This window comes from Bipolaris maydis (genome assembly GCF_028858645.1).
Source record: "Bipolaris maydis strain C4 unplaced genomic scaffold PSV08scaffold_2, whole genome shotgun sequence".
Taxonomy (NCBI): Eukaryota; Fungi; Ascomycota; class Dothideomycetes; order Pleosporales; family Pleosporaceae; genus Bipolaris; species Bipolaris maydis.
In genome coordinates, this window is record NW_027093858.1 from 510677 (window position 1) to 522246 (window position 11570).

At 49.6% G+C, this 11570-nt stretch overlaps 4 protein-coding genes across 4 annotated transcripts; 1 reads left to right on the forward strand and 3 right to left on the reverse strand.

Annotated features, from left to right (window-relative positions):
- Positions 1-244: 244 nt before the first annotated feature.
- On the reverse strand, positions 245-2966 carry PSV08DRAFT_215130 (uncharacterized protein; the record flags this gene model as incomplete). The annotated part of the gene is made up of 2 exons (XM_014229491.2): positions 2826-2966; positions 245-2774 (listed from the first exon to the last, which is right to left on the reverse strand). Exons 1-2 carry the CDS (start codon positions 2933-2935, stop codon positions 245-247), a joined length of 2640 nt encoding a protein of 879 aa, XP_014084966.2. The 5' UTR covers positions 2936-2966.
- A 1090-nt stretch (positions 2967-4056) lies between these two features.
- Positions 4057-5950, reverse strand: PSV08DRAFT_215134 (histidine phosphatase superfamily; the record flags this gene model as incomplete). Its single annotated transcript, XM_066092121.1, has 5 exons — positions 4057-4453; positions 4528-5203; positions 5257-5352; positions 5405-5450; positions 5561-5950. The coding sequence occupies 5 exons, from the start codon at positions 5948-5950 to the stop codon at positions 4057-4059; spliced, it is 1605 nt and encodes a 534-aa protein (XP_065949716.1).
- Positions 5951-6384: 434 nt separating this feature from the next.
- Positions 6385-7908, forward strand: PSV08DRAFT_383663 (FMN-dependent dehydrogenase). The gene has a single exon (XM_014229489.2). It carries the CDS (start codon positions 6471-6473, stop codon positions 7812-7814), a length of 1344 nt encoding a protein of 447 aa, XP_014084964.1. The 5' UTR covers positions 6385-6470; the 3' UTR covers positions 7815-7908.
- A 296-nt stretch (positions 7909-8204) lies between these two features.
- On the reverse strand, positions 8205-11485 carry PSV08DRAFT_383669 (quinon protein alcohol dehydrogenase-like superfamily; the record flags this gene model as incomplete). Its single annotated transcript, XM_014229488.2, has 2 exons — positions 8205-10890; positions 10949-11485. 2 exons carry the CDS (start codon positions 11483-11485, stop codon positions 8218-8220), a joined length of 3210 nt encoding a protein of 1069 aa, XP_014084963.1. The 3' UTR covers positions 8205-8217.
- Positions 11486-11570: the final 85 nt, after the last annotated feature.

The window sequence follows — 11570 nt, forward strand, 5'->3', positions numbered from 1 at the left end:
TTGTCCTGATCTGAATCCTGTTCTTTAACATCTCTCTCTTATGTTGTTCAACATGTGTACGTATGCCACAGCAGTTATTGTCTATGTAATACGCCTTAATAAGTAGAAGGGTGGTTTTTTAGGCAATTAGATTCCAGAGCAAAGGATATCCTGAAGCACATTTTTTTGGACATATAAGGAACGCTACCTTGCAAGGTAGCGGGTAGGCGGGTGGCTAATATACATGTCCTAAGTGACAAATGAACTATGAAGCACCGGCGGACTGCAACAATTTAACTACGTCTTCATGTCTGTTTCTAGCAGCCCAGAATAGCGGTGTCTCGCCGTATTCATCCCTTGAGTCAACCTCAATCTTGCCCGTGTCTAGCAGCAGCTTCAATATACCTTCATGTCCATTTCTAGCAACCCAGAATAGCGGTGTCCGGCCGTGTTTATCCCTTGAGTCAACCTCAACCTTTCCCGTATCTAGTAATAGCTTCACTATACCTTCATGTCTATGTCTAGCAGCCCAGAATAGCGTTGTCCGGCCGTGTTTATCCCTCGAATCGATTTCAGCCTTGCCTGTGTCCAGCAGCAGCTTCACTACGTCTTCATGTCCATTTCTAGCAGTCCAGAATAGCGGTGTCTTGCCGCATTTATCCCTTGAGTCAACCTCAACCTTGCCCGTATCTAGTAGTAGCTTAACCACACCTTCGTGCCCTTCTCTAGCGGCTACTAATAGCGGTGTCTGATCATAATTATCTTTAAGATCAATCTCAACCTTGCCTGTGTCTAGTAGTAGCTTAACTACACATTCGTGCCCTCCTCTGGCGGCCAGAAATAGCGGTGTCTGGCCGTTGTCATTTCTCGAGTTGAGGCCTGCAAAATAAATAACTGTCGCGGCTACGTCCACAAGCCCGAAATATGCACATAAATGCAGTCCTGTCATTTGCCTGGAAAAACCTTTACTATAGCAATTCTGCGATGGGAAAAGCTTGCGGACTAGCATTGCTTGAACTGCTGCTTCCACATTTATCTCGTGACGGAAAAATTCGATGACTTTCGGAAGCGAACTCCGGACCTGACAAGCATGGTGACCCCAGTAGCGCGCGGCATATTCGTACAATGGGTTCAGTTGCAGCCGCTTCTCAAATTCATAGTCTGTGTCGCAAGGTCCGCTTCCAAAGACTGCAAAAGAGAGATAAGTTAAACAAATCGTCGTGATATCGAATTCTGCGTTTGGAAACCAGTTCTTTTGTGTCCGTTCGAAGTATTCTTGAGTTGTGTAATGCACTAAGCGAATAATGCCACTCTCTCCGTCAACAGTGACTAGTCCAGCACATACTGAGACAATATCCTCGATGTCTGATTTGTTGTCTTCGTCGAGTTCTTCTTGTCCATCTTTGACTGCAAGAGCATGCTGAAGCTCAGTTGTGGTCAGTGGCCTCTTTGCGCAAGTGATCCATGACAGAGCTTCCTTCGCAAGCATTGCTTCATCCGGTAGCTGTCTTTCGATTCTCGTCATAGCATCAGAATATGCACAATTGTATGATTCTGTGCCGGTGGGCAGTTTCTTCAGAGCGTCTCGAATAGCTGTTCGGGATCTTTTTCCTTTTAAGGAATTGAGATAGAGTTGTGCAAGTAGAAACCTAGTACAGTTAGTAAAATCTTCAAGAACGGGGTAAGAAGCTACATCCATGCCATCGACAGCTTTGACAATCTTAGAGCTAATTTCCTGCTGTAGATCCGGATCTCGTCCGACAAAACGCGGCAGTTCATCGATATGTGCTTCAATATATCTCTGGATGTCTTGCTCGCTGGCGCGGATTTCCAACCATGTGTCTCCTTCAAATCTTTCCATGATGTCCGGAATGAACCTTGATGTTGCGAAAAGATTTGCTCCACAATTGGTCTGAAGCTCTGAGAGTTGTGAAAGTAGCTTCGCTCGGCAACTGTCATTGACTCGACATTCGTCCAGCGCATCGACAAGGATGAAGACTCGCGAAAACTCAGCAGCTACCGAATGAAGGGCCATTTTGATGTCATCTATCGAAGGCCGGGCCTTCATAGATTCGTACCTGTCATGGAGAGACCTGACGGTTTGTGGGAGAGAAAATCTTGCTTGAGCTAGCTGCTTCAGTACGCTTGCGAGTAGGTCTTCTAAAGTCTGCTCGTCTTGCCGCTTGAAATTGCAGTAAATGTATGCAATACCGTAGTTACTTTCGTCTTGGAAGCGTGAAGAAAGCTCTTCTATTACAATTGATGTGAGTATTGTCTTCCCAGCTCCTGGTATGCCTGGGCAAAATAGTTTCTGCTTCTTGGTATCTAACCAGCTTTTGAATTCCGCTGAGTCTAGAAGCCATTTTCCAGATCCAGCTTGCCACTGCTTGAGGAAGTCGTTCTGCTGAGGAGCATAGTCAGTTGGCGTTAGCCAGTCAAGGATGGCTTGCCGCTCCTTGTCTTCTTGGTACCGCACTAGTTTGAAGGTGTTGTCCCGAGTAAGCCGCCCGGTCAGTGCGGTGAGTAGATCAATATTGATGTTGACATCACTCCGAAGATCGCGGATGTCCTCTGGCTCCATAGATAGTCGCTTCCATGCTTTCTTCAGCTTGCCGCTGATGCTCGTTTGCTGTGAGTCCATGACGATATACTTGTCTACTGTTTGTTCCAGCTTGCGAAGAGTTCGTTGGCAATCATCAAGAACATTCCGGAAATCTGCTGCTTCTTGAGGATTGAGTTCATGTTCGAACACCGTTACTTCAGCATCGTTAAGGACAATAGAAAGGCTTCGGAGCCTATTTGACAACTGTATCAGTATAGCCCTTTCATCTATTGCGGTAACATACACATTGGATATGTCCTTGAACTGGCTTGGAGCGCCAACGAAGTCTTTCCTGATCTTGTTAGCCAGTTCAATCGCCGCCAGAAAGTCACCAATGCTGAACCCAAAGCTCATTGCTACGTTTTTCTGAGTGCTTTGAGTGTGGATAGAGATTTTGGTGTGTTATTGCTAGTAGCCTAATAAGTAGTATGTAAGCTTGTTCAGCTGGGCGGGGCACTAGGCATTGTGTAGCACAGCCTGCTGGCGCAGCACACAGATTGCATGACGTCACCAAAATAGTCTGCCTTCCCAGATTGCCAGGCTTATTCGCGGCACCGGCTTCACCACTAAATCCGTAGTATGATGTGATGAGAACTTTTGCAAACTAGGAAAATATACTTGCAAGACGCTAATACGAAGTAAGAACTCGTCTTGTTACTACCTAGTAGGAGTTCTGTGCGGTGAAGTCAAGTGAATAGTACTATGTAAAAGTGCAAGACAGAGTCTCGCTAAAATCCACCCGAATCCTTTTACTGTGTACTTTGACTGCGAAGTCAATTTCTTTGATACCCGGTTCCGGCAGGTTGGGGTGTGGCTTGCCATTATTTTCTGAGATAGAGAGAGAAAAAGTCAAGTGATTGGTAAAAGTGCAAAAACTTGTAAATCGGTTCTGCTCGCGATTGGAAAAAAATACATAGCTCTGACAACCCCACTCACATCCCCGCCCATAGGATCTGCTTGCATTAACAGATATCCTCCAGTAACATCACTCGCTTGGCGTAAATGGATATTATTTTCCTTCAACACATACAAGCTCGTATTAAGAAACTAGACAGCCCCACTTGTCCAGCTACCTACCTGGATAAACCCTGTGTAATAAATCCGTTCATCCAAGACGCACTAGACCTGCAGCAAACGCTGCAAGATCTATACTAAAACGCCTAACTCAATCCTTCCGTTTTCATCTACAGCACTATGTCATGGAACTACTTTTTTGCGACCCTCCCCTAGTTCCGCAAATGAAAGGAAGCAAAGTAGAAAGGGGAGGCTAGTTTCACTGCTTGCAAAGGACAAACTTTGGTGATTAGATCGTCTTTTTTTCTAAGACAACTGTTTATCTCATCTGATCTCGGTCAAGATAGTTTCGCATGGCATAGTTGTACCGCCAAACACTGGGCATTTTAAAATTATTTTCTCCATTCAGGAGATTGACATACACAAGGAAGAGCCGTACTTTCGCCCGTCACTACCACCTTTTACTCACTAATCTTTTTCTGATTCAAAAACGTTATCCTCTTGGCTGCATCATCACTTAATCCACACAGGTCTTTGAACTCTTGCACTTCCTCGCCCTTCCTCTTCGTTCTTTTGGCAAATTCAGCCAAAGGACAACTCTTGCCTGGTCCGCTGTGACAATCCGGGAAGGCCGTGATTCCGTCGTTGATATTGAGTCTGACAAACTTTTCTCGAGGGCTATCGTCGCCATTACCTGCTCTGCATGAGAGGAGTTCGAAGATGATGCGCCCGCCCATGGGTGAGACTTGGGACTTGCGCCATTTGCGGTCGTGGGGAATATGTGTAATGGGGAGGTGTTGTTCGTCGTTGATGACATGAAGAGCGGAGATCATGGGTGCGATATCGCCATCGTGAACACTGTGTTTGGCCTCATGTTAGTTCACATTTCTGTGCAATAAGCCATGGGGGCTATAATAAATCAATGGACTCACAAGCTGAAGAACAGTGGGCCTGCCTCTTCTGGGCCTTGCACCAACAGATTCGTCGTTGCATTCACCCACAGCCACCCCATGCTCTTTGCATATTTTTGTCCTGGTCCGGCGCGGTAGTAGTGCAGGATGTCTCTCGCATACTCAAAACTGAGAAAATCTTCTTGGGTGAAGACATTGCACCAATCACTCCGTCCACGAACTGTGGTTTCAAATCCACACATTTCCTGCATGGCGTAAATCTCTTCGTCATTGAATTCCATGCCTGTTTGTTCGAGAAGACGTTTGCGGATAGGAGGCATGTAAATAGAGCGGTATTTGTGCATAAGACGATATCCCTTTGGCTGACCGTGCTCTTTGTCTTTCTTGTTGGCGATACAAGTCCGTCCGGGTGTTAGCGTATCTGCACCGAGTGAGGAGTGCTCTGATATGACTGAGAGGTTCGCTGTGTTTTTACTGGCGTAGTCGAGTCCGAAAAAACCTGCAGCGAAGTGTTTAGCTGTCTCGATTACACGGTTGGAGCCACTGGCCCAAAAGGTAGTAGGATGATCCGGATGAATCGCCGCAGCTTGATCAATCAGATGTCGGTAGCGAGTGCGGAGACGAACTCCTGTAGTAAAGGAGCCAAGCGTTCCGGCAAAAGGACCAGTTGATGTGAGTTGCTCTAGGTCTTCTTCATCTATCTCCATCTGATAAGTGTGAAGTCAGTCTTTAGGTGAACCAAGGACGTACCTGAAGTCCAGAAAAGTTCCCATCCATTGAAAAACGACAAGTTGCCGGTAAAGACCTTTCCTGATTGTTTCATACGCTTAACCACAGCTTTCTGGGCTGTAAATATGGTAAGCATATATCAAAAACCATAGCCTACATGTTCACTCACCACTACCAGCTCTCTTTGTAGGATACCGCTCAGCATGCCGGGCCATCTTCACAACTGACGTCAGCAATTGCTTTCCCTCAGCATATGCCATGGAAATGGAGGAATCAGGATGCCCCACGACCAGTACTCCAACAACAATAGTAAGCAGAAACATACCATGTGAACCTGCACCACCTCGCATCCCTCAGGTGTTGCGACACCACCCTCGACAATATCAATAACCTTCTCAACCCACGGCCCATTACCACCAAGATGATACAAGATATTCCAGTCCTCTGTCAGTACGCCTGCACTATCCTTGTTCTTATCGCCTCTGTCATGGCTGCGTTGTGGATGCCACCAAGCGTCCCAGCTTGAATGATGAGGTTTCTCAGTACCTCCATAGCCCAGATAGCCAGTATGCGTAGTCACCGTTGGACAACCAATGCGAGCATAAAGCAAGGGACCAATTGCTGGCAGCAACGAGATATGGTAGACGCTGTGTCGTGCTGCAAGTATAGCTACAACGACGGCTGCTGTAAAGCCCCAAAATATGGACGATGCCATTGTGGCCTCAGTAACGATATGAATAACGCGGATGAAAGTTAAAGGTTATCATGAAAAATTGATGTTTTTACTGTATCACTGGTCGTTTGGGAACGGTGTTTTGGGCGGTGAGGAGCCTTTCAAGCAACCAATTCTTTCCTGCCCCAGGGTGGGTCGTGGTGTCTGCTCCTTACCACCTGTCTTATTTACAAACACATTTGCATATCCACTGCTGGCAGGTAAACCGCGGCGGTCTTTTCATATCTGACCCATCCTAAACACCTACTTCCCACTTCACAAGATGAGGGAAAACAACACGAGTAAGATAGTCACAACCTCCTACAAATGTTGGTTGGCCCAAACGCGGGTAGTGGGGAGCCTCGGCATGTCAAGCCTCGATTGGTCCCCCACATCTCCGCGTCGATCGGTCGCGTCCTCCGCATTTCCACTCATCCCATCTCCTCGGTTGCAGCAAACCATGCAAACAGTCACATTCGTACAACATCCACTATAATTCAACAAAACCAATACTTTCCTCACAATGACGGACACAAAAGTGCTTTCCAAAACGGCAGAAACAACAGACTATGAACCAGACCCAACATCGTACTCATCCTACCAACGCGACATCTACTCCTCCCTCCACCCACCCAAATACTCCACCAAACCCTCACAATGGGAGGCCAGCGCCCGCGCCGCAATCCCCCTCCCCAACTTCCTCTACGTCGCCGGCTCAGCCGGTAGCGAAGATACCTACCGCTCCAACCTCTCCGCCTTCTCGCGCTACCGCCTCCTACCCAAAATGCTTGTCCCCGTCACCCGGCGCGACATGAGCGTCACGCTCTTTGGCACCAAATACCCGAGCCCGCTGCTCGCCGCGCCTATCGGGGTGCAAGAAATCCTGCATCAAGACGGCGAAGAAGCGACGGCGCGCGCCTGCGCCGCCGCCAAAATCCCCATGATCCTCTCCACGGCCGCAACCCGCAGCATCGAGCAAGTCGCCGCCGCAAACGGCTCACAGGGAGACCGCTGGTTCCAGCTCTACTGGCCCAAACCCGCTGCCGAGTCTTTCACCGCTTCCCTCCTGTCGCGCGCTTGGGCAAACGGATACAAAGTCCTCGTCGTAACCCTCGACACCTTCGTCATCGGTTGGCGCCCCAACGACCTCGACGCCTCGTACCTGCCCTTTGTCTGGGGCCAGGGCTGCCAAGTCGCCTTCTCAGACCCCGTCTTCAACCAGCTGTTTGCCGAAGAACAAGCCCGCGACACGCGGTCGGCGGCCGAGAAAGTCGCGGAGATATGGCAGATTCTTAAGCGGCCCGGGAGCATAGGGGGCGCGGCCAAGGTGCTGGCGCATGCGTCGGTGATGAAGAAGGCGCTGTTCTTTACGAGTCTGGTCGCGTCGGGAACGTATAGGGATTGGAGTCAGCTTGAGATACTCAAGTCGCTGTGGAAGGGTCCGATTGTGCTCAAGGGGATTCAAACGGTTGAGGATGCGCATCGTGCGATTGAATACGGGATAGATGGTATTGTCGTGTCGAATCATGGGGGGCGACAGCTTGACGGTGCGATTGGGTCGTTGGATGCGCTGGCGGAGATTACGGCGGATGAGAAGGTGAAGGAAAGTGATTTGACGGTTCTTTTTGATTCGGGGATTAGGACCGGGTCGGATGTACTTAAGGCGCTGGCGCTGGGTGCGAAGGCTGTGCTTGTGGGCCGTCCGTATGCATATGGACTTGCTATGGGGGGTGAAGAGGGTGTGAAGCATGTGCTGGATTGTCTACTGGCTGATACTGATAATTCGCTTTCGAATCTGGGTAAGAAGAGTTTGGCGGATTTGAGCAGGGAAGACCTAAGGATTCTGCAAGAGGTTGCGAAGTTGTAAATATAAAAGGAATCACATAGTGAAGGGGTCCCAGGTACGATGGAGATATGTGCGCATTATCAAGCGAGTGAGGCTATGAACAAAGGAAAAGAAAAGGAAAACCCTAAAACTAAGAACTACGATTATGTCATGCGTAGTGGTACTGTAGACAAAAAGAGATAAGGAATAAAAAAATAAACAGTAAAACAAATGGCCAAACCCGGGCCATATCTTCCCGCTTTCCAACGCCTAATGGGTGTGTATGCTCAAAACGATGAAAAGAGCATCATTCGCTATCCCAAAAAGAAAAAACGCCCGCTTGACGTACTTACAAAACACCTCTCAACGCCGCATCTGCCGCACTGTTCATCATGTGCGGCTTGTATATCCGGCCCTTAGAGCAAAACCACCTATCTTACACTGCCTACTTCTTCCCGCTATCCTGGACCTCGGCGCCAGAATCAAATTCCTCACGAAAACTCCTCATACCCTCACTGTCAGTTCTACTTGCAGAGGGACGGTGAACAACGCGAGGGGAATCAGGCCCGTCTGAAAAATTGCCTACGCTGCTCTCACGCACGCGTTGGGCCACGCTGGCTGCAATCTTTTCATCCAGCATGTTGACCAGCCGCTCAGAGTACTGATCTAGCAACTTTATCATGACTGTTTCTTCAAAAGCCTTGGTTTTGACCCGGTCACCAATTGCTCTTGCAGTCACAGCAAGCTCTCTCTCAACCTCCTTTGCGAGTTCAGGGCTCATGGTATCGGTAGAATTTGCAAGGCGCTTCCTATAGGCCCGGAGTGTTCTGCACAAGCTTTCTGTCGATCCATCAATAGTCCCAAATTCACGGACAGGTGCTTTATTACGATTCCTAGCGTCTGTTGATCCGCGGCGCTTGGGTCGTTGTGTGTTCCTGGGACTTGGAGGGGACGGCGAACGATTCTTGTTTCGCCGCCCTGTGCCCTTCTCTTGACAGGTCATTTGCCCGTCCCGCGCGCTGCTTGGTATAGGAGAAGGTTCTAGCTTGGGAGTCGAGCCCAAGGAGATTTTTGAGAGCTTCTTTCTCAGTTTTGGTGACCTGCTCCCACTCGGTGTCGAGTCTCCCTCCTGATTCGAGCGCTGATAACGCGCCAATTCTGACTGCGACAGTACGCGCCGTAGAGGTGGCCTGTTGGATAACAGATCTTCTTTTGATGGCGTGTTTGGAGCAAGTAGATCAGGAGCCTTTGGAGGATCGGGGCGACTTGGTGTCTGGATGCCAAGATCCCACACAAATATAGTCCCGTCTACTGCGACAGTAACTAGCGACTTTTCGCTTGATTCATCTGCTAAACCTTGAGGCGTATTCACGAGCGCAATATTAGAAACACCCTCGGTATGGCCCCAGTCACGAGCAACTAGCAAACCGTTGTCATCGTATACACGTATCGACTTATCTGTGCTCGATACGCCAGCGATCAATGGAGCGCCCCAGCCGCGAGATATGTGAACCAGGGACGACAAAACAACGGCGTCTCCTCCATCTGTATCACACGCACGGAAATTGCTGAGGCATTGACCTGTGCGGATGTCAAATTTGTGCACCTGACGATCGATGGTTGAAACCAGAAGGGTATCATCCAGATCGACATCCCATGCCGTAGACACGGGTGTGGCTTTTACAATAATGGCCCGTGACATCACGAAGGCGCGATTGGTTCCATTGTCATCTTCGAGCGACAATCGTTCGCGAACCACCAGACTTCGATCGCTTGAGGACGACACCAGGCGTGTACCATCGCGTGAAAATGTGACTCCATTCACTGATCCGACATGCTCGTCCAGTGTTTGCAACAGCTCCCAAGTCTCTCCAGTTCGCGTAAAGACTTGCACAGTCCGGTCTCGACTGGCCGAAGCGACAAATATCTCTTGCTCTTCTTCGTGTATGGCGATACTGGTGATTTCGCTTGCATGTGCTTTGAATTCCAGCGTGCAAGTCTTCGTTTCACAGTTAATGAATCTCAATACGCCGAATTTGTCTCCTGCTATGAGATTTGCACCGTCAGCAGTGACGCGTACAGTCCTCAGTTCATTAGGAACCGCCTCAGGGTCGTCTAGCTGTTCAAGGTAGACTTGGAGAGAGTCTTTACATGCGCCCTGACTCCAGAAAATGACTGTCCCGTCGGCAGCCCATGTATAGTAGGAAGCATCGAAAACGTTGGGTTGAGCGAGCCCTGCATGTACACCAAGTACCGCTTTGCCATGTGCCGGCAACGTGCGAACCACCTTACCAACAACTGCATCATCATCGTCAGAACACAACTGCGACAGCCGAATGGCTCGTTGGGAATCAACGGTGACAACGTAGTCTTTCAAGCAAGCAATGACGCCAATTTGTTCGCAATCGGTAACTGGGACGGTAGGAGACTGAACCCGCGGCGGGGGAGATGGTGGAGGAGTCCTTATTCCTGTAATCTCACTGATGTTGAATGTCTTCAGTGTTCCTTGGCTACCGACAACGTGAAGTCGACCTTTGACGTCTGCCGCTAGTGAGCTTACGGCAAATCCAGCATCTGCCAGCTTGCGGAAGCGTTGATCTGATTCTGAATCGTCAATCAGACAAATATCCCCCTTGTCGGAAGCTACAATAGCCTTGTTTCGGGCTATGGCAACGACGCTGGTAAATGTGGATTCTTTGAGGCTGTCAAGAATGCAATTTCTCCCCGGCAATGTTTTGTGCATGGAACTAGAAAGAAAAGAAGCATCGCTCTGACGACCTCTGGTGATGCGCAGTGTGGTATTGATATCGTCAATCTTCCAGACTTTGACATGGCGGACGCCAACGGTAATCAGCTTGTTTCCCATCCAGGCCATCCGGTTGATTCGACTGACACACTTGTTGCTAGCATGGAGCGTGGCAGCTCCGGAGCGCGAGTTGATGTGCCAGATGTAGAGAAAGCCATCGTTGGCTGAGCCTAGACTTGCGAGGAAACGAGAATCGGGGCTGAATGCTACGCAGTTTACGCCAAACGTATGGTCCGTAAGTGATGAGAGAGGGGTATCGCAAGGGACATCTGTGGAGGCGGAGAAGATGAGGACGCGAGGTTTGTAGCCCGTCTGAAGTAAGTTAGGATGTAACAGAATTAGGTGTAAGCATGTGACTTGCCTCTCCTACAGCAAAGTATTTGCCGTCGGGACTGAAGCTAACGCAGGTTGCTGCCTTTATCTTGTCCCTGGTGGTCCAAGCTTTATTATTGGGAGAGTCTGCCCAGTCCTGACTGCTGGGTGAGGAGGCTGACGAAGCGCCAAAACTGGCGTCGCGCAGAGAGACAGCTGTGCGGTTGCGGCTCTCATTCTGGGTGGGTGTTGATGGGCCGCCATAGATTGATGCTGAGGGATTGATGGGATTGGTAGCAGGCCGTGCGCGATAGAAACGCTGGGTAACATGGCCGCGATCATCTATGGCAGCAATGACAGCTGCAGCACCAGCAGCATAGCCAAAAGTGGAACCTGAGGGCAGACTGTCAAAGGCATTGGGCGAATTGGTCGTGGTTCCGATGACTTGGCGCAGCGAAAGGTTGACTTCGGCGCGCGCTTGCTTGACGGGCGAGGCGCGCGGGGTGGCTTTGTAGAAGGGAGAGGGAGAAGCAGTCAGCTTGATGCCAGTGCCAACCGCTGGGCTCATCCGGGAATTGGAGGGCGTAAGCGACATCGCGGCCTCCAGGTCGATGGTGGATGAGGTGTGGGATGGCTAGCAGACATGTCAAAAAGGCGTCATGGCACTGGGTGCGCCTGCT